Consider the following 23,220-nt stretch of genomic DNA (forward strand, 5'->3'; position numbering starts at 1 on the left):
TAACAGTTTGTTTTTATTACAAGTGAAAACATTTCAAAGATGAAGACCAACTGTTTTGTTTGGCAAACACATGTCTAGTTTACCGTCCTACTAACAAGCTGACTTACTGAATTGCTTCGGAGTGCCAGATTGTCTCAGTTTTGTGTTAACAGTTTTGCTCTTACATAAACTTTGGCACCCTCATATAATTCCAGCCATAACTTAATCCCATTGAATTAGTGCAAACCACCAGTCTCACCAGTTCAGTGAGATTTGGTGTTTTAACTTTTATCAGATGGGTTTCCTGCATTTAGTTGTTCCTTGCTGTATGGTGAGTTTATTTGTTCTATTTAATCTGTCATCCAAAATCACTGCTGGTGTTTTTGATACAAAAAGTATGGACTCAAAATGTCTTCTTCAGGACATTAAGTTAAATAAAAATCAGGGATTTTTCGGTTTAAAAATAGCGTCTAAAGCCCAGTTATATGTCAGGCAACAATCATTTGGTCTCCAGATTAGGGACAGGTTTTCTGTATTGTGCTTTTGTAGTTCACGTAAATAAGCAATAAATAAAGTAAAAGAAAGAATGATAGGTAAGAATAGCTAAACATTTCGGCCCACGGTAAAACATTCCTTCTGACAGTATATCTTTTATTTGAATTGATCAATATAGACGAGGCGTGTCCTCTTCGGGGAACCTTGTCAATTGAATTGAAGGTTTGTTTTAATTGAAAAGCCCATTCTTACGTCGGGGAAGCAGGCGTCGGTGGCAGCCTCCGTCCCGCTCTGCTTCAGGTAGTCGGCCCAGTCAAAGTCGTGGCCCCTAAAGCCCGGGGGCCGCTCCAGAGTCAGGCCGTGCTTCAGACACCACTGCACAGGCAGGATGCCGGGGGAGTGGGCGTGGCACACCACAAATCGCGGCTTAGCGTCAGGGGAGAGATCGTCCAGAGTGACCTGGAAGTAGAAGTCGTTGTAGACCTGGGGAGGAAAAGTGAGCAGAGAATTATAAAGGTTTCCATCTTGGCAAAAAGATGTTTTAAAAACACATTAATAAAAGGCAGCTGGTGTAAGCTGGAGGGAGGACTCGGCTTGATAGTTATATATATTTAAAGATAAGTCATTGTTGGACTCACCTTGGTGACAGAAACGGGGCAGATCTGCAGCTGCTCCCACGGAGAGACCATCTCCAGCTTCATCCCCGTCCTGAAGGAGTGCTCGGGAGGGTCCGCGTGGTCCTGACACAGTAAAGTCAACACTTTGAGACAAACGTGCTCCACTTCTGTTAATGCGCACATGTGAGACAATGTAGGTCACGTAAACCCTGCTGGGTGGCATGTAATGGATGAGGGAAGACCCCACTGTAGAAGATAATGACATGTAAAAGGGTGGAAGTCTTTCTCACCGTGATATTTCACTCTTTTAGGATACATATTTAGGGCAAATCATGGCATGAGCGCAGAGTGAAGTGTGAAAAAGATTATTGAAGGTTTTCATATTTGAAAAAAAATATTACACTAATGCAAGACAAAAGGAAACATGTAGACATTTACTAAAAGGTGTTACTTATTTCTCAGTAACTTTAAGCATAACAAATTCAAGTTATACAAACAAATACAAATGTGTGTTGCTGCATAAAAAATCTAGGTTTACACTGGATGCCTTTTTCTTTCTCAGAAACCTGCCATTTTCAAAAATAAACACAACAATACAGTAAAACTGGTATTTTGTTCAACAAATTAATATACGATAATTCCTTGACACATCTTTTCCTTAGTGTGTATGATTGTTCCCAGGTATCAGCTGCACCAGATTCTTATATATATATATCCATTTTGGAATTGGTTCACTGATTTGTATCTTAGAACAAATTAGATAATTAAATGTTTTCCCCTGATTTAGGTCTAACATATCAAATATAAATGACCATATGACAGAAGTGACCCACCTTGAACACCTCCAGCGGCAGCGGGCTCTTCTGTCCGTCGAGTTGAGCTTCCTGCAGAGCCTCCTGCCAGTCTGAGGCGCTTTTCAGAGACCTGAGCCCTTAAGAGAGGAGAGATTAGGTGAAAGGTTAAACATAAAACACTTAGTCACTTTTCTTTTTTAATTATCAACACATAACAAACGTCTGAAAGAAAATAAGTCTTGACTGAATCAAAGTTTCTCCTCGTCTCCACAGCAGTTGTAGGCCTAATCGTTCAGATCCTCACCTGCTGGCGGCTCCAGGGCGAGCTGGTTCTCCAGAGCCCAGCCCAGCGGCCGGAGCCGGACGTCCAGGTAGAAGAGCCAGCTGTCCTGAGCCCGGTGGTCCTCCGAGAGGCCGGAGTAACGCAGACGCAGCCTCCCCCCCACGTTCTGCAGGACTCTCACAGGCCAGTACTGCAGCGGGCCGGAGACGTCCTGCAGCTCCAGAACAGAGCCCTCCACGATTAGATCCACCGTGTTCTTACCCCGCAGAGGCTGAGGGAACCAGATAGTCATTTAGACATTTCTAAAATATCATCTCATGGGATTATCTGTTCAATCAAACCATGGATGTATAAAGAAACTGGATAATTGATGCAAAGAAAAACAGTAACATTTGCTGACAGAAATAGTGAAAGCTGCATGTTTGTAGGGCGGATCAATTAATCGTATTTTAATCGCAATTATGATTATGGCTTGCAACGATTACGAAAACAACGTAATCGAAATAAAACAATTACTCTTTTATTATTATTATTACTTTTTTTGTTTTTTTTTCAAGTTCAATTTTTTTTGTTGGGGGTTTTCAGTTGAATTAGACTTAAAGTTCAGGGTAAGCAACTGTTAAAAACATACTGTTCAAAAATAAATTGATGTTTTCAAAGTAAATGGATAATCGTTTTTAAATAATCGTGAAATCAATTATTGACCCAAATAATCGAGATTATGATTTGTGCCATAATCGAGCAGCCCTACGTGTTTGTGAATGTTTATTTCAGATATTAATCTCAAAGATTCCGAATTTAAGATCCAAATGTTCTATTGTAATATGCACGATAGCTACATTGTATTTTTTGGCAACACAAATCTCCAATCCCAAACTCCTCCAACAAGGCAACATGCAATATCGCTCACATAAAAACAAATCATTGTAAGTCGCAGGATAAAGTACAAGAATAAATACTGTTATCTATAATTATATGGATTTCTCTTTTCTTCCTAGTGTGTGTTGTCCTTTGTGTCTGTTTTTCTTTTTCAGTTTAAAACAATCATTTGACATTCTGAGTAATGCACTTGTTTGCTTTCTTGCCGAGGGTCAGATGAGAAGATTGATGTCTGATGATAACTGCCTGCTCTTCATCATGCTACAGCCAGCAGCTACATATTTACTGTGCAGACATGACAGTCGTATCAATCTTTTCTTCTTCCAACCCTCCCCTAGATACGGGCACCCTGGTTGTTAAGGGGTTAAGAGCCCTATACCAGAAATCAGGAATCCTCAACAGTCACAGTCAAGGGGACCGTGCAGATAAAACATCATTGTAAACATATTAAATGTAAAGGAAATCATGAACCCCAGTTTCCCACGGCTTAACTCTCTCACAGTCTTTTGTTCCTGTTTTATCCCCCACTTCTCTCTCTGCTCATTTCCTGCCCTGTTTTGACTTCCTAATATTATTTCAAACATATGCATTTTCAATAAATGTTAGAGTCAGAAAGTGACTTTAATCGAGACAAGTTAGATAAACGATATTGTTGCATTATAAAAAATGTAACCCTTTAGCAATAAACCACAGCACAGCATAACACTGCGTTATTGCACTAATACATTTTATTAGTAAGTTGAGACTTAGTATTGGCAGAAAGCGTCACTTGTTTCTATCATCCAGCCTTTTGTGTTCCGTTCAACGTTCAATTTGTTCTAGAACATCCATTTGTTGTGTTTCCGCAGTATACCAGGGCTATTCAATTAGTTTGGAATGGGGCCGGTTGATGAAAATGATCCAGAGCAAGGGGCCGGGAAAAAGATGGCTTGTAATATGAGCAATCATATTAAGAGCTTCAGATACAGTAAATACTACAACAGCATAGTGGAGTGCATATATTGTGTTTAATTAAATCAAACAACATAGCCCCAAGGCCTTTCTAGATCTAAATGGCAAGTTCAGATCTCAGTAGGCCTACATGTGAAGCTAATCTAACCAACAACATCATTTGATTTTTATTTAATTTAGGTGAAATGATCTAATCATTCAAGCAGAGATGCAATCAATGACAGGAGTTGCCACTACAGTAGCTACAGTAGTAGGTAGGTTCGAAACCCGAGCCCGTCGAAGTTTTCAGGCATTGTCTTTCCCTCTATCTCTCAATGTAACACCCTCTCTGGAATAAAGGCAAAAGAAAGACGAAAAAAAACTTAAAATACTTTTTTAACGTTATACTCAAAGGGCCAGTAAATATCACCCCGGGGCCGGATTTGGCCCGCGGGCCGCCAATTGAATAGCCCTGCAGTATACCAAAGGCAGAATCGACTACACTTCAATATCTGTTCATTTATTGCAAGTAATATCATTAGTGCGTTATTCAACAACGTTAGAGCATTCGCATGTTCTTAATATCTTTGTGTTTTATAACATTTGAATGAATTGGCTAGTTGAAAGTATACGTCCTTCTCTTTAACACTACTTATTTATCAATGACATATAGATCTGCATGAACTGCAAAAGTAATTGATTTGACTTTCCTTCAGCAAGCATGATAAGCACTGATAAATGACAGCATTAGGGACTCAATATTGTAGAAATTCTGAACCTTGATTTGTACGTATCTCATGAGATATTCTCCTCACACTCACCCCCTCCAGCAGGTTTGCCGGTGCCGTCCTGGATCCGGTCAGATCCTGAACGAGGAACTCCGTCCAGTCGCTGTATTTCTCCCTGATGGCTGCAAACACACAACAAACCCAGAGACTGAGAAACACACGGCCAATCAGAGTGAGTGCAAAGAGAGGACACTGTTGGTGGTGAATTATTGATAGTTAGACAATACGTTGTAGAAGTATAGTGAGAAGAGCATGCGTTAATAGTGCATGCGTATACTTCAAACACACACACATGTCATTTCTACTAAGGCAGATTTGTAATATAAACAGCAGATGTGAAGTATTCTATCAGTGAGCGTCTCTGGATTTGATCCTTTTTGTGGAGCAGAGGTGAAAAAAATGCTGTGTTTTCCCTCGGAATAACCTTAATAGCTTTATTCACACTGCAAACATTAATGCTCGGTGCTGATTTACGGCTGAGATTAGATATGTTTTCAGGCGTGCATATGGCAGTTTCCCCGCATAAACACATCAAAATGAAAAGCAGTGATTCATGTGGTATCGAGCGCTGCCATTTAAATGTTAATGTGCAGAATAACAGCTGGAAATTGGAGAATAAAATACAAATCGGTCAAACTTAGACAAAACTTTTGGTTATGGCTTTTTGAGGACCTCTTAACTTAACTTGAGAAACTTCTATTCTCTCAAATGTTTGTCCTATAATGAAATAACAAAGCGTTTTGATGAGGCCCGGTGTGTTTTGGACAATGGTTTTAACAGATCTTTGTAAACTGTATGGGGATTAGCAGGACATAAATCCCCACAATGCAACTCTTTGAACACATTTGTTTGCCTGTAATGTGACCAGTACAACACTACAGAAATGCAAACGCACACACGCACCTGGTGGACCAAAGTCTCCAAAGTAGTGCTAAATTTGCCCATTTGCATGTGGTTCTGTCTGCTTCCTGTTTCCCACAGTGCACCAGTGTTATTGTCTCCTCTCTCTGATATCAGCCTCGTGTTTATGCCTCAACCCTCCTCCCTTCTGCCGAGCGGCCCAATATCTTTTCCCTCCCTCATTTATACACTAAATGAAAAAGAACTCACATTTGTTGCAGTGAGTTTCAGAATGAGTCACGGTTACAGAATGACTCCAACACCCCATGTGACTGACATTTCCCACAGCAAGATTAGCATGTAGCTAAAGTGAAAATGAAATGTAGTCCACACACTGAAGCATGCTGATAATGAAAACAGGTTAAGGTTTACGTTGTTTGACTCTGATATCTGTTATCTCTCAGCCAGCAGCTATTTATTTACTGTCTAGACACGAGAGAGGTATCAATCTTTCACCCCTCATTCCTCACCTCTCCCTCTGCTCATATACGGTCATCTTTCTTCTGCCCCCTTTTTCAAATACATTCATTTTCCTAAAAGGTTTGGGTCAGAAACGTTCCTTTGATTGAGACCACATAGAGTAATGGTAGTGCTGACTGAACAATATATATATTTGAATCGTTTGTGTTCAGTTCAATCTTTAAATTTGTCTAATAAAAATAACAGGATTTTGCACGTTAAATGAAAAGTGAGTTTCACTAGAAAATAGCACCTTAAGTTGTAAATCTCACTTTTGTATTGGTTCATATTGAATATTCAGTATTTGCACATACATACAAATGTTGCCTGTTTTTAGCCTTCATTTGATTTGGAAACGGTTGTTTAGAAAAGTGATTAAGATGTCCTTTTGAAATGAGAGATTATAGTAAATACAACAACCATTAAGCTCCACCGAGGCTTCTCAGAATGTTAAACACATAATTGACCAAATCAATGAATCCTCTGAAGTCTTGTCTGAATCAAATCAACAATGCTGGAATTAGCTGGAAGATAAATCAGCGTTTTCCTGTGAAGGTAGTGTGAACACTGAGCGTCTCTGAGCGTTTAATAATAGTGTTTTTTCCTGAGAGACTATTTTCTTTCCTTGCCTCTGCTGCTGCTGCTGCTGGACTTTGTAAGAGCACACACACACACACACACACACACACACACACACACACACACACACACACACACACACACACACACGCACACGCACACGCACACGCACACGCACACGCACACACACACACGCACACACTGCACAAACACACGCACGCACACACACACACACACACACACGCACACACACACACACACAAACACACACACACACACACTGCACGCACACTCCTCTGTTGATCTCGGGTGTGCAGAAATAGATAAACTATTTTTACAGATCCTGCTGAGATTAGCCATGAAGCCATTTAGAGCTCAACAGAACAAGAAGCTAAAACATTCAAACTTCCACCTCCTTCCCCCCCTCTCTCTCTCTCTTCTTTTCTCCCCTGTTGTCCCTCCCCCATCTTCCAGTTATATTATACTGTAGTGCTTTTTCCCCAAACTATAAATAATTATCTATTTTTCTTCCGTTCCCTCCCAAAGGCGGCAGACACGTAGAGGTGGAAGCCCGACTTTCACATAACAATAAGTGCATAATTAACCTTGAGGGGAGAGCTCCTCAAAACATCCCCCTCCTATCGCAGAGCTAACCTCCACCACCTCCACCCCCCTCCTCCTCCTCCTCCTCCTCCCTGCACCAAAGCTGGCTGAAGTCTGCATGCAAATATTGAGCATTAAAGGACAAAAACAAATATGAAAGTGGGTGTATGAAATTAGCATATTCTGCCAGCTCCTCTCTCTCTAAAAGGTCCCGACTTTATTCAAAAGCTTTACTTTAGATAATCAATGTTTTAATTAAACAAGAGAAATCGCCTCAGTGTTTTTTTGCAGCAGTGCAACAGATTCTAATCAGAGTTAATAGGAGCAAATTACGCTCGATTCCCCCTCCATCATTACGCTCTGGCACGGAGACGAACAGCCAAAAGGGAAAAGAGCCAAGTCAATTGAAACAATTACCTTCCTCCATTTTGAAATGTCCTTTCCAAAGAGGCCGTCGGTGTAATGACAGGCGCACGCAAAGTGTCACACAGCGTGCAATTTATTTGTTTCTGAGAGACGTTTGACTTGTTGTTTTTGTCTAGTGGCTGAATTATACCCCAACAGTTTCAGGCGCCATGTTGTTAACATTGGTATAGCCCTCTCTACGACAGGGCAGGGGATATTAGAGCAATTTGTGTAAGTATGAATGAAATAAGTGATGTGTTTGCAGTAAAGAGGCCCGCAGGAAGAGAGTGTGTTTGGTTGTCTCATGTGATAGTTAAGTGATTATTTGAAGAGTTAGTGTAAAAAAACCTTAGTTTAAAGCCAGTATAACTATGCACCAAACCTTTGGAATTCCCTACCACATGCTATTAGAGAGGCAAGCTCTGTTTACATGTTTTCTAAACTAGCTGGCCCTCTACCTCTTTTCTTTTTAATGACTGTTTTTAAATGCCATTTTCTTAATGTCTTTCATTGTTTGTAAAGCACTTTGAATTGCCTTGTGTTGAAAGGTGCTATATAAATAAACTTGCCTTGCCTTTGTTTTATTCCTGTGTTTTTACGTTATATTTCTGTCTTTATTGTTCTTAAAGTGTCTGTTCTTGCTATTTACTGCCTCTTTTTTGGGAAATCATTGAATTGCCTGGTTTAATCACAGTATTTGTTTTTTCCCTTTCTTGCAAAGCACTTTGAAATACATCCCTATATTAAATATGCTATATAAATACAGTGTATTATTATGATCTTGATCCGTAGGAAAGAGCTAAAGTTATAATACATTTTTAATTGTCAATATAGTGTTGTAGTGGTTCTATCGGGTAAAATCAAAATCACTTAACTATAAATAATTTCCTTCACAAAACAAATCTATAGTAAAATCATGTGTGCATTCGCATGAATCAAGCTTCAGTGTGAATCTGTAATAGACAAACAATTCAGGGTCATGCCCACGCTAAAGCACACACACACACACACACACACACACACACACACACACACACACACACACACACACACACACACACACACACACACACACACACACACACACACACACACACACACACAAACACACCTATCTCAAAGCATCATCTTCTGCAGGCTCTGGCAGGAAGCAGTGTGGTGAATTCATTATGCAAATGATCTCTGTCAGAGAGCAGCTACCTTACCACATGACCAAACTTCTGATGTAGCTTTAAAAAGCGCTTTATATGAATGGATGAATGTCTCCTACACACATACACACATGCACACACACACACACACACACACACACACACACACACACACACACACACACACACGCACACGTACACGCACACACACACACACATGCGCGCACACACACACATGTGCGTGCACACACACACACACACACACACACACACACACACACACACACACACACACACACACACACACACACACACACACACACACACACACACACACAAGACTGAACTAGCTTCCTTCCCCCATGACTTCATATATAGTCAAATTATCCTTTTTTATTCTCACAGTTAAAATACAATTTAACTTTATGGCTTAGCTGCCAGAGGCTCATAGAGAAAAAATAAATATTTTACAACATCGGCCATTAAACTTTCTTCACATTAATCATGCCATTTTCAGTTAAAAATGTATATAATAATTCCATACAGTACACACAAACAGGTTCATTATTTTAATCTCAAACCTGTAAAACATGTAAAGCAAGACTGATTTTCAACTTAAATTCCAACTGCAGGAGGGGCTCATTACAGGTGAGGTGGACACACATGATCAATGTTTACCCTCTAAAATTGATCTTGTAAAATAGTTTTCATTTGAAAAATTTGAAAATTACGCAGCATAAGTGTTTAAAGCTCCATTCTCATGCTGCAAACAGAGATGCTGATTATGTGGGCGCTGATTTAATGAGTACACAAGCTTTGCTGATCGCATCAGTGAGCAGAGGAGCATTTAAAGTGGAGGTGTGTGTGTGTGTGTGTGTTCAAGTAGATTTACAGAGAGATTGAGGTGCGTTTGTAGTATGTGGTTTGTCTAATTGCAACACTTATCTGTTATCATGTTTTGCAGTGGGGTGAAAGGTAGTGGGTAGAAACCATGGTAGCACCAACGGTAACATTGAGAGAGCATCCAGCAAATGTGTTCAATAGGGAACCTTTAAGGAACACAGTGCTGCTGGTTCGTGTAGAGTACAAGATGCAAAGCACATTTTTGCATATAAAGTCAATGGAAAAAGGAGATGTATTCATTCGCTGTGATTTAATTGCAGTCAAAGTTTAAAAAGGAGGCCGAAATGACTTTATAATAATACCAATATCCGAGTCTTTGCAATGACTAATTTACGGAGTGTGAAACATGCTGTGAATGCATCTTTATGGTGCCTTTCCACTGCAAGGTACACCTTGATTTTTTAATTTTCCACCAGACAAATTATCTTGTTTTTTTTGGTTGAAAAGACCTCAGCCAAGGCTTGGAGCGAGCTGAGCCGATCATAAAGATAGACTGCAAAGTAAATCCATGCAGACCACTGATTGGTCAGAAATAATTATCGTTTGCCAATAGCAACCAACGTGGCCGGCAAAGCCACACCATAGAGACCGGTTTGCACCATTTGCACTGTTCTTTCAGTAATCATATTTGATGTTGCATTGTTGGCTATGCTGTAGCTATTGTATGACTCTGAATCCTTTCAATCCTTATAATTCAATTCAATAATGAAGTCAATTAAACCTCATTTTCTCATTTTATTTTCCCAAACATACACTTGTTTATTTTCTGGACTGTCTGTTTGTATGTTTATATTATATATGAATAGATAATACAAATAATGTATTTGATGAATGTTACAGAGACTGGTATAGCATCAGCAGTTAAAGGTTTGTAACGCCTGTTGACACACTTTTATTTGATCAGTCAAGGACACAAACATTTCTCTACTTGACTCACCAACTAGCGACATGTTTTTCTCCTGATATAAGGCTCAGTTTGTGTTTCACATGAACGGAGGTCACTTTATCAAAGCATTGCATTTCTCCCTACGTTTACCACTAGTTATCATTCCAGCACAGCTTGGCACAAACAGCTGTGTGTGTGTGTGTGGGTGTTATCTGCTACAGCTGGAGAGGAGTCACATGCAATAGGGGGCAGGGCAACTGAGCAGTGAGGTCACTTCCTGTAGAGGTGAAAGAGGAAGAGGAGAAGGAGGAAGCATGCAGCTCTGAGCCTAACACACAGATGATTTCATGTTGACTAAAAGAGAGCAGGCAGTTAGTATGAGGCACTGTTAGAGCGGCTTACCTTTTCTTAGGTAAATGTTATCTGAGAAACAGAAAACAAAAAGAAAACAAATAAAACAGGTAACTGTGACACAGGTATGGAAATGTAATGTCATGATTATGCTGGCCTAAACAATTGTGACAGATAGTGAGTTATCTTTAGCATGGTCAAGATGTTTAATAGTTTGATCATTTCTGTATTTGTTTTTTTAAACAGGCTCTATTTTTTATTTTTTTATTTGTATTTGTCCCGCTCATGGTACGCAAAACCAAATGTACGATAATTGCCACAAAACATTTAACCCCTTCTATACAGCAATATCAAAATATATATTCCCGATATCCCCGATCATGGAAGTTAAGCAACTAAAAATGGCACTAAGCCATTTTTGCATCCATCTTTTCCTATTGCAGCACAGAGAGGACGCACATTATTTTTAATGTAAACAACTACATAAATACAATATGATACTTTTATAATTGTGTTGTTTTTTTTATTATGCAAATGTATCCACGTCACTACCTATATATAAATTCATAAAAATAAATAAATATTCCCTATCAGCCCGATAATGAAATTTGACCTCATTATTTCAAGAGTTTTTATCCTGATTTCAGAACAAAACCCCATACTGTCCCATCCGTAATACACACTCTTTTTATCCCTCATATTGCAGCTGATGGAGCAACACACACACACACACACACACACACACACACACACACACACACACACACACACACACACACACACACACACACACACACACACACACACAATGTGCACTGACATGATGCAAAGCCGTGAAATGAAGCAACAAAGTACTTTCTTTTCTTTTATCGTATTTGACAAATTGATCGTATCTTGCAGAAGCCTCTTTAGGGAATATAGATATGCCTTCATTACAGGATTAAAGCTCAAGTTTGCATCATTAAACAAGCAGATGTCAGCCGTCCATCATAATCAAAAGAAAAAAGGAAGAATTTAAATATGAGCTTTCTGAGATGAGATGGAAGAGATGTTAATGGTAGCTTGGTGATCTTTTATTAGGACTGTAAAATATAAATGTGTGGCTACTGTAATATTACTTCAGAAGCTGTTTCCTCATGTATGATCCAACACTATGATGATGGTTAGAGAAGTGTACTGGAGTAAAACATTGTCTCAATCATTAACCCTTTTCCCATTTTGCAGTTATGTTTAATTTCCTGTTCTCTGAATACAAATGGTAAATGGTAAGCAATATGGCTCCTACTGTATGTCACTGCATTGTAGGCAGGTTTTCTTTCAATCAAAGTAAATATCATCAAAACTACCCATAAGATAACAGGTTTAAACTCACTTTTTTAAAGAAGAAGACACAAAGTAATTCAACATTTTGGATTGTTGTTCTGAAACAAATATCAATATGTCCGCTTGAGGAAGTTGTGATGGGCATTTATTTTCTATTTAAATTGTATGGATGATTAATCTTGAAAAGTTTGACAGATTGCTCGATAAATTAAAAAAGAACTACTTCCTTCAGTCTTAATTCTCATCTTGATTGGTGACGTATACAAGCTTTCAAAAACCTGGTATGTATTTGAGTTTTTTTTATACAGATCGCTGCTGCTGTAAAATGCAAAAGAGAAAGTTTGTATAAAGGACACGTGATGTGAGGTCGAGGAGTCAGGAGGAAAACAGATCCAGGTCGTCTCCATAACAACGGAGGAGCACGCCATCCATCAGCGGGGAAGTGTGGGAAAAATAAATGACGTGAAGAGGCAGAGGAGGTGAGTCATCTATCTGAGGGCCGCTGCAGGTGAAGTGTCTGATGGTATTGTGGAAGGGACAGGAGCAAGAATAGAGCGCAGGGATGATGTATTTTTGTCAGCCAACCCGGAAGGTACCATAGCAAGGGCTCCCTCGACTAAAGCCAATGGGATTATTTTGTTTAATTAGAAAATAAGATCTGTGGCAAACACGTTTATGATACTTACACATTTTGTTCAGCAGGTTAATCTCATATTTACACCACTGTATGATTGTTGAAGCGTTAATGCAATCTCCAGAAGTAATTAGCTGACATAATGATATAAATGAACTACATCCTCACCGCTAAGCTAAAGGCGACTAATGTTTGGCCTGATTACGTATAGTCATCTCATTGAGTCATTTATTAGCATCTAGTTTTTAAAGAGGCGTAAAAGCTTCAGACATTCTCCAGTGGAGTATTTACTGACATATTTTACGTCATACCACAAAATGTAAAAATCTCGTAAGCATGTGACCTTATTTCGGGAAATCTAACCGATAACAGATGCTCTGTGAGAGATGTTGGTAAGAAACATAAGATGGTAAGAAAGGAAGTGACCTGTCCTGCGTTGCACGAGGGTGTGATGTGTCAGCGAGATAAATGACAGTTGAGCCGTCTTAACAATCAAAGCACTTTGAGGGAAACCTGTCCGTCCACTCAGTTAATAAAAGGCATTCTTTGAGAGGTGAAGGTGGGAGCTGTTCTCTTGCTAGTCTGAGTGCATTAAGCTCAAGCTGACAGTCCTGAGTAAAGGCAGTGAATCAACCATTATGTGACCTTTTTGTGCTTTGTCCTATTTTTCTTTAGGTCTCCTTCCATGCCAAACATTTCAATCGTAGTTCTCTACAGTCAGGATGAAAAAGCCTTTGACATGGACATGTTGAAGTCCAAAGTTCACCACAAGGCTGTTCATAAAACCTTTTAGAGAAAGGATCATTTCAAAGGGGTGCCTTAAGGTTACGGAGAAAACTGTTCATATTTTATCCTTGCAAAAAAAGTGAATTAAACATTTATTTTAAAGCCCAAAATCTGAAATTGTCCTCTATAGGCTCAGCCCATGACGACAACCCTGATAATGATCAAATAATTGTAGTTCATTTCTAATGCCAATTATTGATATTTGCCAGTTAACAAAGTAGATATTTGCACTAAAGAACATCAAGTCTCTGGTAGTGGATTAGCATATTCTCTTTGTTTACTGTTGTGTAACTGTGGCGGATGCAGACAGTAAATATACACAAATGTAAATGTACACATTGACTGGGCAAAAAAAGAAAAACTACTTAAAGTTAAGTCAGATTTTTTGATTTATGCAACATATTGGAGGAAATGCTCAGTTCTTGCCGGTATTACATTTGTAAGCCTTTACCTGCTGATACCGATGAAGCTCGTTTGATATTGAAGTTCTCACAGTAAAGGTCACTGTGTATCGGGGGTTACATTGAAACATTATTTCAGGATTCTTACGATCACCTTTTTTTTTTTTTTACTAAATGGTTGTTGAAGTGCTGCCAGTAATATTAAAATAAACAATGATATGAAACTCAAACATAACCTTGTGTGTTCAGATAAAAGTAGCTGTCTTGGTTAACTCCAGGTTCAGGTGAGTGCATGTACCACACAGTGTGTTCCTACCTTCGGGGGGCATGAGGGTCTTGTTGTTCTGCGTGCACCAGCCCACCGGGTGCAGCTCGGCGGTCATCACGTCGCACCAGAAGTCGGCCTTGCGGTCGTCTCCGTACCCGCTGAAGCGCAGCAGCAGCAGCTGGCCACACGTGGTGATGATGGTGGCCACCCAGTAGGAGTCCGGGCTGCTCTTATTGGCCACCTCCAGCTTCATGCCGGGCTGGAAGCTGCTCTGCAGGCTCACCTCCACCTGAGGAGACACAACATTACAGGTATGTCTTCTTTAAGTGGTCTTAGTTTATAACGACATTTTGATTTAAACAGGAAGCTAGTTGGTCTGATATAAGTCTGATGTTTGCCTCGTTTTGGTTTGGTCACTTTACAGCCTTTCTGATTGCTTTATTTCAGAATCCAATATGGTGAGTAAGGAAACATTGGTTAAACTCTGAACTTTAGATTTGAATAAAGTACTTGAAAACTTGCTTTCAGATCTTAAATGCTCAAATTAAATAACCATAACAGAATAAAGAACATTCAAAGGTAAGCAAAAATAACCAACACTGATCAAATGTTGTCAATAAAATTGTGTCCATATAGAAACAAACTGAAGTTTTAAGGGTTTTTATAAAACTATAAACAGATTTTGGGTTATAATATAAAACTCTTCAGTCTAGAACTGAAATGTTGGTCGATTGCCAAAGATCAAATAATTGGCAGCTCCTTTATATCCGCCTTGTCATTTGTAAAGGAAAAAAGCCTTGAGTCAAATATATATTTTTGCTCTGCAGGCTGATCTCCATCTGAAAGAAGCACCACACAACATTAGAGGTACTGTATGTCTTATTTTAAACAACCTTGGTCTTATTTTAAAATGACATTGTGCTCAACAAGTGTCAGTTCTAATCTCCTAATGCTTGTAAAACTGTGCGCACACAACTAGAGGAAGTTTGCTGGATCAAAGGTGAACCAGGGAGGCAGTTTCATGGACAGATTGGGTAATAAGTTTGATGTTTGCCTTTCTTTGTTTTGGTTATACAACCTGACTGAACGTGCTGTTCCCTCTGTTGGTGCACAACTAAACATCCACTTTGGTAATTAAATGTTATCAAAACCAGTAGGCTCGACAGTCAAATTCACTTTTCGGCCTCATATTATGAACTTTCCCCCACAAAACGAAGCTTTCATGTAAGAGATGGTAATATTTTCGAGATGGTTGGTGCTTTCAGAATAAATTTACATGTAATGTTTAGTGTAAAGGGGAACTCTGCTAATTTAACACATACAAGGTCAGTTTATGTGAGGACAAACCCTTCCTGTGAAAACCGATGTTTTATGTCTTATGGCTCCGAAGCTGAGAAAATGACACGGATGGTGTTAACAGGGTAAACTATTTAACTGAGACTTCAAATGACTAACAGTAAGCCTTTGTTCAAGTCATGGAGGCACCGACGGTCTAAAAACATCCCATTGAGTTGCATTTTGTAAACTGTCCAGGATCTCTCGTCCCCTTTTTTAATATCTAACTTTATTTAAAAAATGTTGGGAAGACCCTTTAGTTTCACTCAAATAAAACCATTCTCCAAAAATCAATTCAAGGGAAGTTGTATTGAACGATTAGCCAACAAAATGCTGATAATATCTTTATTAATTGGGTAAAAAGTAATGTTATCTGCTGCTTTCCACTGTTCATTTATGTGTTTATCATTTTAAATGTCTGTTGGTTTTGAGCTAGGCTGGATAAAACAAGCAAAACAAGACAAATGTTACAAAATGAACCTTACATCAATAAATGATTAAGAGATAAATTGATGATGAAAATAATGTTAAGATATATTTTCCATATCACCCATATTGTACGGTTAAACTGTAACATTCCCAATTGAGTTGTAATTATAAACAGTTCTAATTAATGACCACCAACTCTTAGAAAACAGCCTCTCCACTTGTCCTTGTGCAGAGAAAGCGGTGAATGCAGCGCGGCATAATGCGTTTCCACCATAGCCACAGGCCGCTATACAACTGTGGAGAACACTACAAGCCCAACAGGATGTTCACATTCAACCCTCGCACAAAACGCACACACTCGCATGTGAATGGAAAAAGCCAACATCTTAGAAATAAACACAATACAAACGACCCCGCGACTTCCTGCTGCAACAATGCTGTATCACTCCGGCTGGCTTATGTAAGAGAGCTATGGGGTGTGTGTGTGTCTGTCTGTCTGTGTGTCTGTGTGTGCACAGGCCCAAGAGAAATCACTGTTTCAATTTGTCCAGGCACACAGGGAGGGAGAGAGAGGGAGAGAGAGGGAGAGAGAGGGAGGGAGCGGCACTTTACTGAATCACATTTTTCCGGGGAATTCATGGTCTGTTTCCCAGTGACTCAATCCACTTACCAACGAGGCAATTTAGCTTCCCGAGAGACCTCGCCCGCTCAGAATCACCACATACACTTTGTCCGACATCTCGTAGAAACACACCATATATTCTAATCTCGCCCTTATTACCATTCATCGCTCCGAGTGATGTAAGAAATTGAAACGCCGACACGCTCCTTTAAACCTTAAATTATCTTCATACAAGTCTCCACTTTTCCTGAGAGCCTCATGGTGGAGGACAGCTGCTCTGGAGTCCGATGAGGTGGATAAAAACCTTGCATCAACGCCACTCGCCCATCTGGCCCACTTCCTGTGATGTGATGTTAACGGAGAGGGGTCTTGTAATTGTTTGGTAACAGGCTGGGTTTATTGGGGGGTATTACAAGAAAAAGTTTGTGCTGGAAAATTATACAAGATGTATAAACATTTTTTTAGCCACTAGTTCAGGTCCAGCTCCAAGACTACAGGATCCTCCACTTCCCCTAAGTCTTCTTATCAGTATAGTTTGCAACCCAAGCTATTTGTTCAACATGTGTACTCTTTAAAGCCAATGAGGCATCATTTAAAGTTTTCTATAGAAACACAGAAGACATAAAATAACTGCTTCTACAATTTGGGTATTCAAAATGTAACGTTGTTTTATGAACATTTCCTAAAATCAAGTGTATGACAACTTTTCTGTAAAAAGATTAGTATGAAATGACAAAAAAACAAAATAAATATGGCAAAGAAATGTGCCCTGCATTCAAACTCTGAGCACATTGGGTTTGACTTGAAATGAAAAGATGCTTCTTCACTATTCAAATCTATTGTTGTTTTGGTTGTCATTTGGCCATTATGCATATTTTCAAATGACTTCAGCTTTGCCTAGAAAGTAAACGCATCATCATGTTGGTAGTTCTCCGTGATCAAAGCTTAAAAAACAACAGCCTATAGCAGAAAACCAATTACTTATTATATTTAGAAGAAATACAATTTCAGTTCAGCCCCCATATGTATTGTTAACTTCCAGGAGATACTGAATAGGGACACTAACCGATACAATATAATTGTTTTCCTTTATAGATGCGAGACCCGGCAGCAGGCAGAGATTAAACAGGTGAGTCTGACATCTGAAACAAGCGTCCCAGGTGCTGATGGCAACATGCTGCTCACATTACCTCTCAGCTGATGACTGACTGCCTGACTGAAAAACTCAGCAGGCTGTGCTTTAATTTATGGAAGGAATTCCAGTTTCAAGTAGAGCAGTCACCGCCCAAAAAAAGTACCTTTACTTTTAAGCCACTATCCCTCTTCTGTTTTGCATACACACTGAGAATATAGATGACATTTCAAACATATGTTTTAAGTTCTGCCCCATTTATGTTAAATCTATGACCCAAACAAATAAAAGGAATATTTGAAGGCTTTTCTTTTCCACACAGAAATGCCAAAATCGCAATATTTATCATAACCAGATTTTTTTTTTTATTGAATTCTAATTTCCAATGGACATTTCTGCCAGACATTTTGATATTCCATCTATATCACTGTAATCCACTTGTCTCATTTATAATATTGCCAAATAAAGCGTTCGCAGAAACAAAGTCCTGTTAAAACCATTAAATGTTGCACACGAACATGATTTGACTTTGAATAATAACTTTCCTTGAAAGCACTCATTTCAATCCATGGCATTCTTTTCTGTTACATAAGAGTAATTCATTGTTTTTCAAAAACCGGCAAAGTTTGTCTGACAACTGGTTAGTCATAGCGGGAACAAAGCCAATGAAAACACTTGATTGAAAAGTATAAGCGTCATGATGCCAAAGCCTGGCTCTCTGTAATATGTCGTTAAAGGATCTCTGCACATGGTACTTATCTATGAGGCTGTATTTAAAGGATCACCGAGATTTCAAGTGTGAGGTGGAGACAAGTCACTCACATGTTTGAAGGTGGTGTGAGGGGCGGCGTTAGCCCCCGTCTCCTCCATGTACTCCTCCCAGTTAAACTCCACCTCTTCCTCCATGGATTCTGCATCTGAAGGAACAAAATCTAAAATCAGACGTTGGCATAAAAAGAAGCCGCCTTGTCTCGAGGCTGTTTGAATAGGGCGCAATTAAATACACAGTAACAATGATAGGAGTATGTGTTGTGAAATTTAAATGTTTAACGTTAAAAAACGTTTCTTTTGTGGGTGAGAATTTGTATAATACTCAGACATTTTATTTGTTATTATTATCTCAAAAAGAGAAGAAAGAATTGATGCCGGATTGAGCTACTTCCCTCTGCAGTCCCTGGGCGGGTAAACACATCATGTGCATGTTTTTGCCTGTCATTATTTCCTAATAATAATGATAATCAAAGGACGATTTTAAAAGGGAAGATTTAGAAAATATCTAAACCGTTACAATAACAGGTAATCTAAAGGTAAGTTATAACATAGGGAATATATTTAAAGCTGTCTTTGCAGATTCCTTTCATGCATTTTCATTCAGTCTCTCATTCCAATCTGTTGACCTGATAGGGCGGGGAACACATTTCAGACGGACATAAAGCTTCCTCACCTGTGTTCACCTCTTCCTCTTTCCCATTGGTGGAATAAAGTGACGTCACTGCAGTGAGGGCCAGCGGCTGCTCCTGTGACTGCATCCTGCACCTCCACTTCCTGCTGACTTTACCCTTTGACCTGAGGTGTGTCACTTTCTCTTCACTGCATCTCTCACTGTCCTAGACTGCCCTGGTACAGAAAAGGAAACAAAAGTTAATGTGCTGATTTATCAAATAATGCCCATTGTTCACAAACAATCCGTGACATTTGAAAGGAAAAGTCCCCTTACAGTAGCACAACAGTGAGTGGAACTGGAGAGAAAGTACATAACAGCTTTGATATTTGCTAAAAATAAACACAAACTATTCAGTACGAATGTTATTGGAAAAATAAAGACAGGAAATGATGCACTTTGCATTTCCAGTTTCTTTAGAACACAGCAAGTGGGTAGTTATTGAGAACAGTGACCGTCACAGTGGCTGAAAGTGCAAAAGGAGAAGGAGGAAACTTTTGACAAATCTTAACTTAACCATCATAAGATCAAGGGAAAAGACAGCTGATCTGTGGGGAAGTCCAGAGCAAAGTGTAAGAAAGACAAAACTCCAAAGGTCTTGCTGTTTCAAACACTCAAACTCATTTGAAGCATGATTGAAGACGCGTAGAAAGCCTGTGATACTGTAATGTCAGGTTAGGCATATTGTCTGCCTTTTGTTTGCATACCACAGCAACACTGCATCAGATAACCAAACAGAGTCAAACACAGCAGAAGAACTGGAAAAACACCAGCAAGACAACAGGTGGACAAACAAATGAATTTAGTGTAATGTCACAGAAACCTAATAATAGAGGACATATGACAACATGTGTTTAAATCAGAATACTTGTTTTATCCTGGGAGGAATCGGGTTCTGTCAGTTGCTTCATTAAGAATACAATTAATTTAAAAAATAGAATAAAAACTGATATAAACATAAAAGGTTAAAGTAAGCATGTGCAGTAAAATAAATAAATCAAATAAAGATATGAATGTAAACGTGGTTAAGTTAATTGTCCAATCAACGATATAATGAAATACATACAAATATGTATACAGACGTAGGAAACGGAAATTGTGCACATTACACAAATACACGACGGATGTGAGCAGACTAATGTTGGGCTTTAATCACCATGACAAATGAACAAAGTCACTATCACTAATGACTCATTAGTTAAGCTAATTAATGCACCATTATCAAATCTTTCTTTGTCAAAATGTCTCGTGAAATAACAAAAAGGTAATACCATAAAGATGTGAAGCCTTGTGAAGATGACCTTAGAGCACTTTTCGGAGTGTGATCGAGCTGATCACTCATTTTAAACTCTGATAAGTGACTGTGATGCAAACATATGCTGAGGAAAATCAGACATATTATGCATATTTTATTTTTTTTCAAAGTAGTTATTTAGAACAGTTGGTTTATATTCCAGAAAACTAAATTAAATTGTTATTTTTATAGTTTTAATGAATTTTAGATAAATCAAATATAGATATAGACACATGAAAACAATTCGTTTTTCGGGTTTGTGTCATAAACCTCAAATGTACTTATATAACTTTGCATTACAGAAAATATGTCTTTTTAAAAGGAGTAAAAACAACAAATCTTAAAGACAATATTATCTGAAACTTGTTATTTTTGATCATTAGCACAAAACTGAGAGAATGATCCTCTTCGCATCAACAACAGACTGTTTGTCACTTGCCTGGTGGTTTTCCCACAGTAGGTCATGCAGTAACATCACCAATGACTCACCCCCCCCACTTCAACGCACTTTCATCCACCTGCCAATTAACACCGCCTCCACAGAGCGCTTCCTCAATCAAGACAAAAACAACTTAAGGTTCAACAACTTTGAAATCAATAATATCCACGAGATAATATCCTTATTCTGTGATGAGGCAAGCCGCACATCCTGAGATCAGACGAAACATGTGAGAATCCAACAATCCTTTTATGAAGATATGGTCCAAAAAACACCCTTTCAATCCCGAGGAGATGAAAACTCAGACAATGCTGGAGCTGGCTGTGTTTGCCGAGCTGAGAGGAAGCAGTGACAGTCTCCACAACCCTGTGAGTGTGTATGCCCCCCCCCCCTTCCCATCTCACACACTCCTGACGTCCCACAGTGGCTCTAGCAAACATACATTGCGTAAACAACAAGCTGAGCTAATTTGGCTCACATGAAGCTGCCCCTCTCCTCTCTCCCCCCCCCTCACAGACTATCACTGTTTCTTACCCTGCAATCTTCCCGCTGTCGTCAGCATGCAGCCCTCTGCATTAACACTCATTAAAGATCATTTGAACTCTGGTAGTAGCTCACAGCAGGGCTCAAACTGAGTTTTTTCCCTTTCAACTTCCCCTTAGTGGCAGTTTTTTTGCACAGCATGACATGATAGATAGATTCTGCATCTGCTTGTTGCAACACTTCAGTAAAGCTATTTGTACACTGAGTGACATTAAAACCCAAGATGTCATGTGTTTATAGTTGCATCACACTAACTGTATGTTGAAACAATCAGAAAATGATTGAATTGGTTATTAATGAAGCAAAAATGCACAAAGATTCTCATTTATATCCATGTCAATTTATAATTTTTAGGTTGTTGGCTGTTGATTAGGAAAGACAAGCAATTTAGAGATATCTCCTTGCCATTTTATACTCTAAAAAACAAACAAAAAGTTATTCATGAAACGAAAACGGCCAAACAAATGGCTGTAGCTTCTCAAATGTACTTTTTTTTTTTCTTACTTTTTTTTTATTGTTTATTACAAAACACATACAATTCAATAGGTGGCCTTTTCCAAAAACATTTAGCATTGTTTGGGCTGTATACTCCATCACATTGCATTAGAGATGAAACAGAGATGATGTGGTTAAAGTGGTGACTTTGAGCTTTAATTACAGGGTTCTAACAACCACATCAGATCAAAGGTGTAGGAACTGAAGCCCTGTCATTGTCCTTCTCACTGGCCAGAAATTAGACGCAATATGTATAAAAAAAGTGAGCTGCTTGTCGCAAACTGATTCCTCAATACAGTATAAGAACCTTTAAACGAAAACATTTTAAATCCCAGATGGGAGCCAGAAAAAACAGGAAATGTTTCAGTGATGAAATACTTTTAGACTGCATTGCTCATTTCCTTCAAATTCACCCTGACATCTTTATTATTGTTGCCAACTTTTGCACGTCTCATGGAATTTAAAGGTCACATATTTTACTCTTCTTATCAACTTAATACAGATCCCCTGGTTCAGCTGACACACACAGCTAACACAACATGTATGTTTCTCCCATTGTGTGTCCTATAAAATACATATTCAGGAGGTGTTACAGCTTAAATATTAGTTTGCAAACTACTTACTTAATATTGATGCATCTGTTGACTCTGTTCTCAATTAGTGGTTTGCTCTACAAAGTGCAAAGATGACATAATTGAACCATCTAGTTAAGTACACAACTGAGAGATAATCAATCAACTGTAACAGAGGGGTAAAGAAACCAGGACATATTCTCATTTAAGAAGCCTGAATCAGAAAATTAAGACTTTCAAAAAAACGTAATTAAGCAATTAATTGAACAGTTGATAAGTAATTATTCATCTTTGCAGCTCTATTGTAAACGTGGTAACAATATAAATGGAACTATAATCATCCTTATCATCGAGGAAAACATGTCATATAATTATTTTGACATTGTCAGCACCATTAGTTGTTCTTTATTTGGCTTCCTAACCCGTTTGATAACCCTGAGAAGTCAAACAGAGTCCTCCGCAGCCTTTTGTTCACATGGTTGCTATCAATGTCAGATATTTGCT

General features: G+C 38.8%; 1 protein-coding gene across 5 annotated transcripts in view; it reads right to left on the minus strand.

The window, feature by feature from the left end:
• Nucleotides 1–23,220, minus strand: part of sfmbt2 (Scm like with four mbt domains 2) — a 39,044-nt gene that overhangs the window by 12,686 nt on the left and 3,138 nt on the right. The window contains exons 1-10 of one of the 5 annotated variants that reach the window (XM_079655412.1): nt 21,157–21,461; nt 19,377–19,549; nt 18,755–18,849; nt 14,463–14,703; nt 11,054–11,074; nt 4,799–4,887; nt 2,190–2,439; nt 1,925–2,022; nt 1,113–1,214; nt 727–957 (exon numbers count right to left, since the gene is read on the minus strand). In XM_079655412.1, coding sequence (XP_079511538.1) covers nt 727–957; nt 1,113–1,214; nt 1,925–2,022; nt 2,190–2,439; nt 4,799–4,887; nt 11,054–11,074; nt 14,463–14,703; nt 18,755–18,849; nt 19,377–19,461 — 1,212 coding nt within the window. In that variant the 5' untranslated portion in view covers nt 19,462–19,549; nt 21,157–21,461. Of the gene's footprint in view, nt 1–726; nt 958–1,112; nt 1,215–1,924; nt 2,023–2,189; nt 2,440–4,798; nt 4,888–11,053; nt 11,075–14,462; nt 14,704–18,754; nt 18,850–19,376; nt 19,550–21,106; nt 21,462–23,220 lie in introns of those variants that run through there. The other 4 variants (XM_079655411.1, XM_079655410.1, XM_079655413.1 and 1 more) reach the window with 4 other exon arrangements.

Source organism: Notothenia rossii (assembly GCF_949606895.1).
Source record: "Notothenia rossii genome assembly, chromosome: 10".
Lineage (NCBI taxonomy): Eukaryota > Metazoa > Chordata > Actinopteri > Perciformes > Nototheniidae > Notothenia > Notothenia rossii.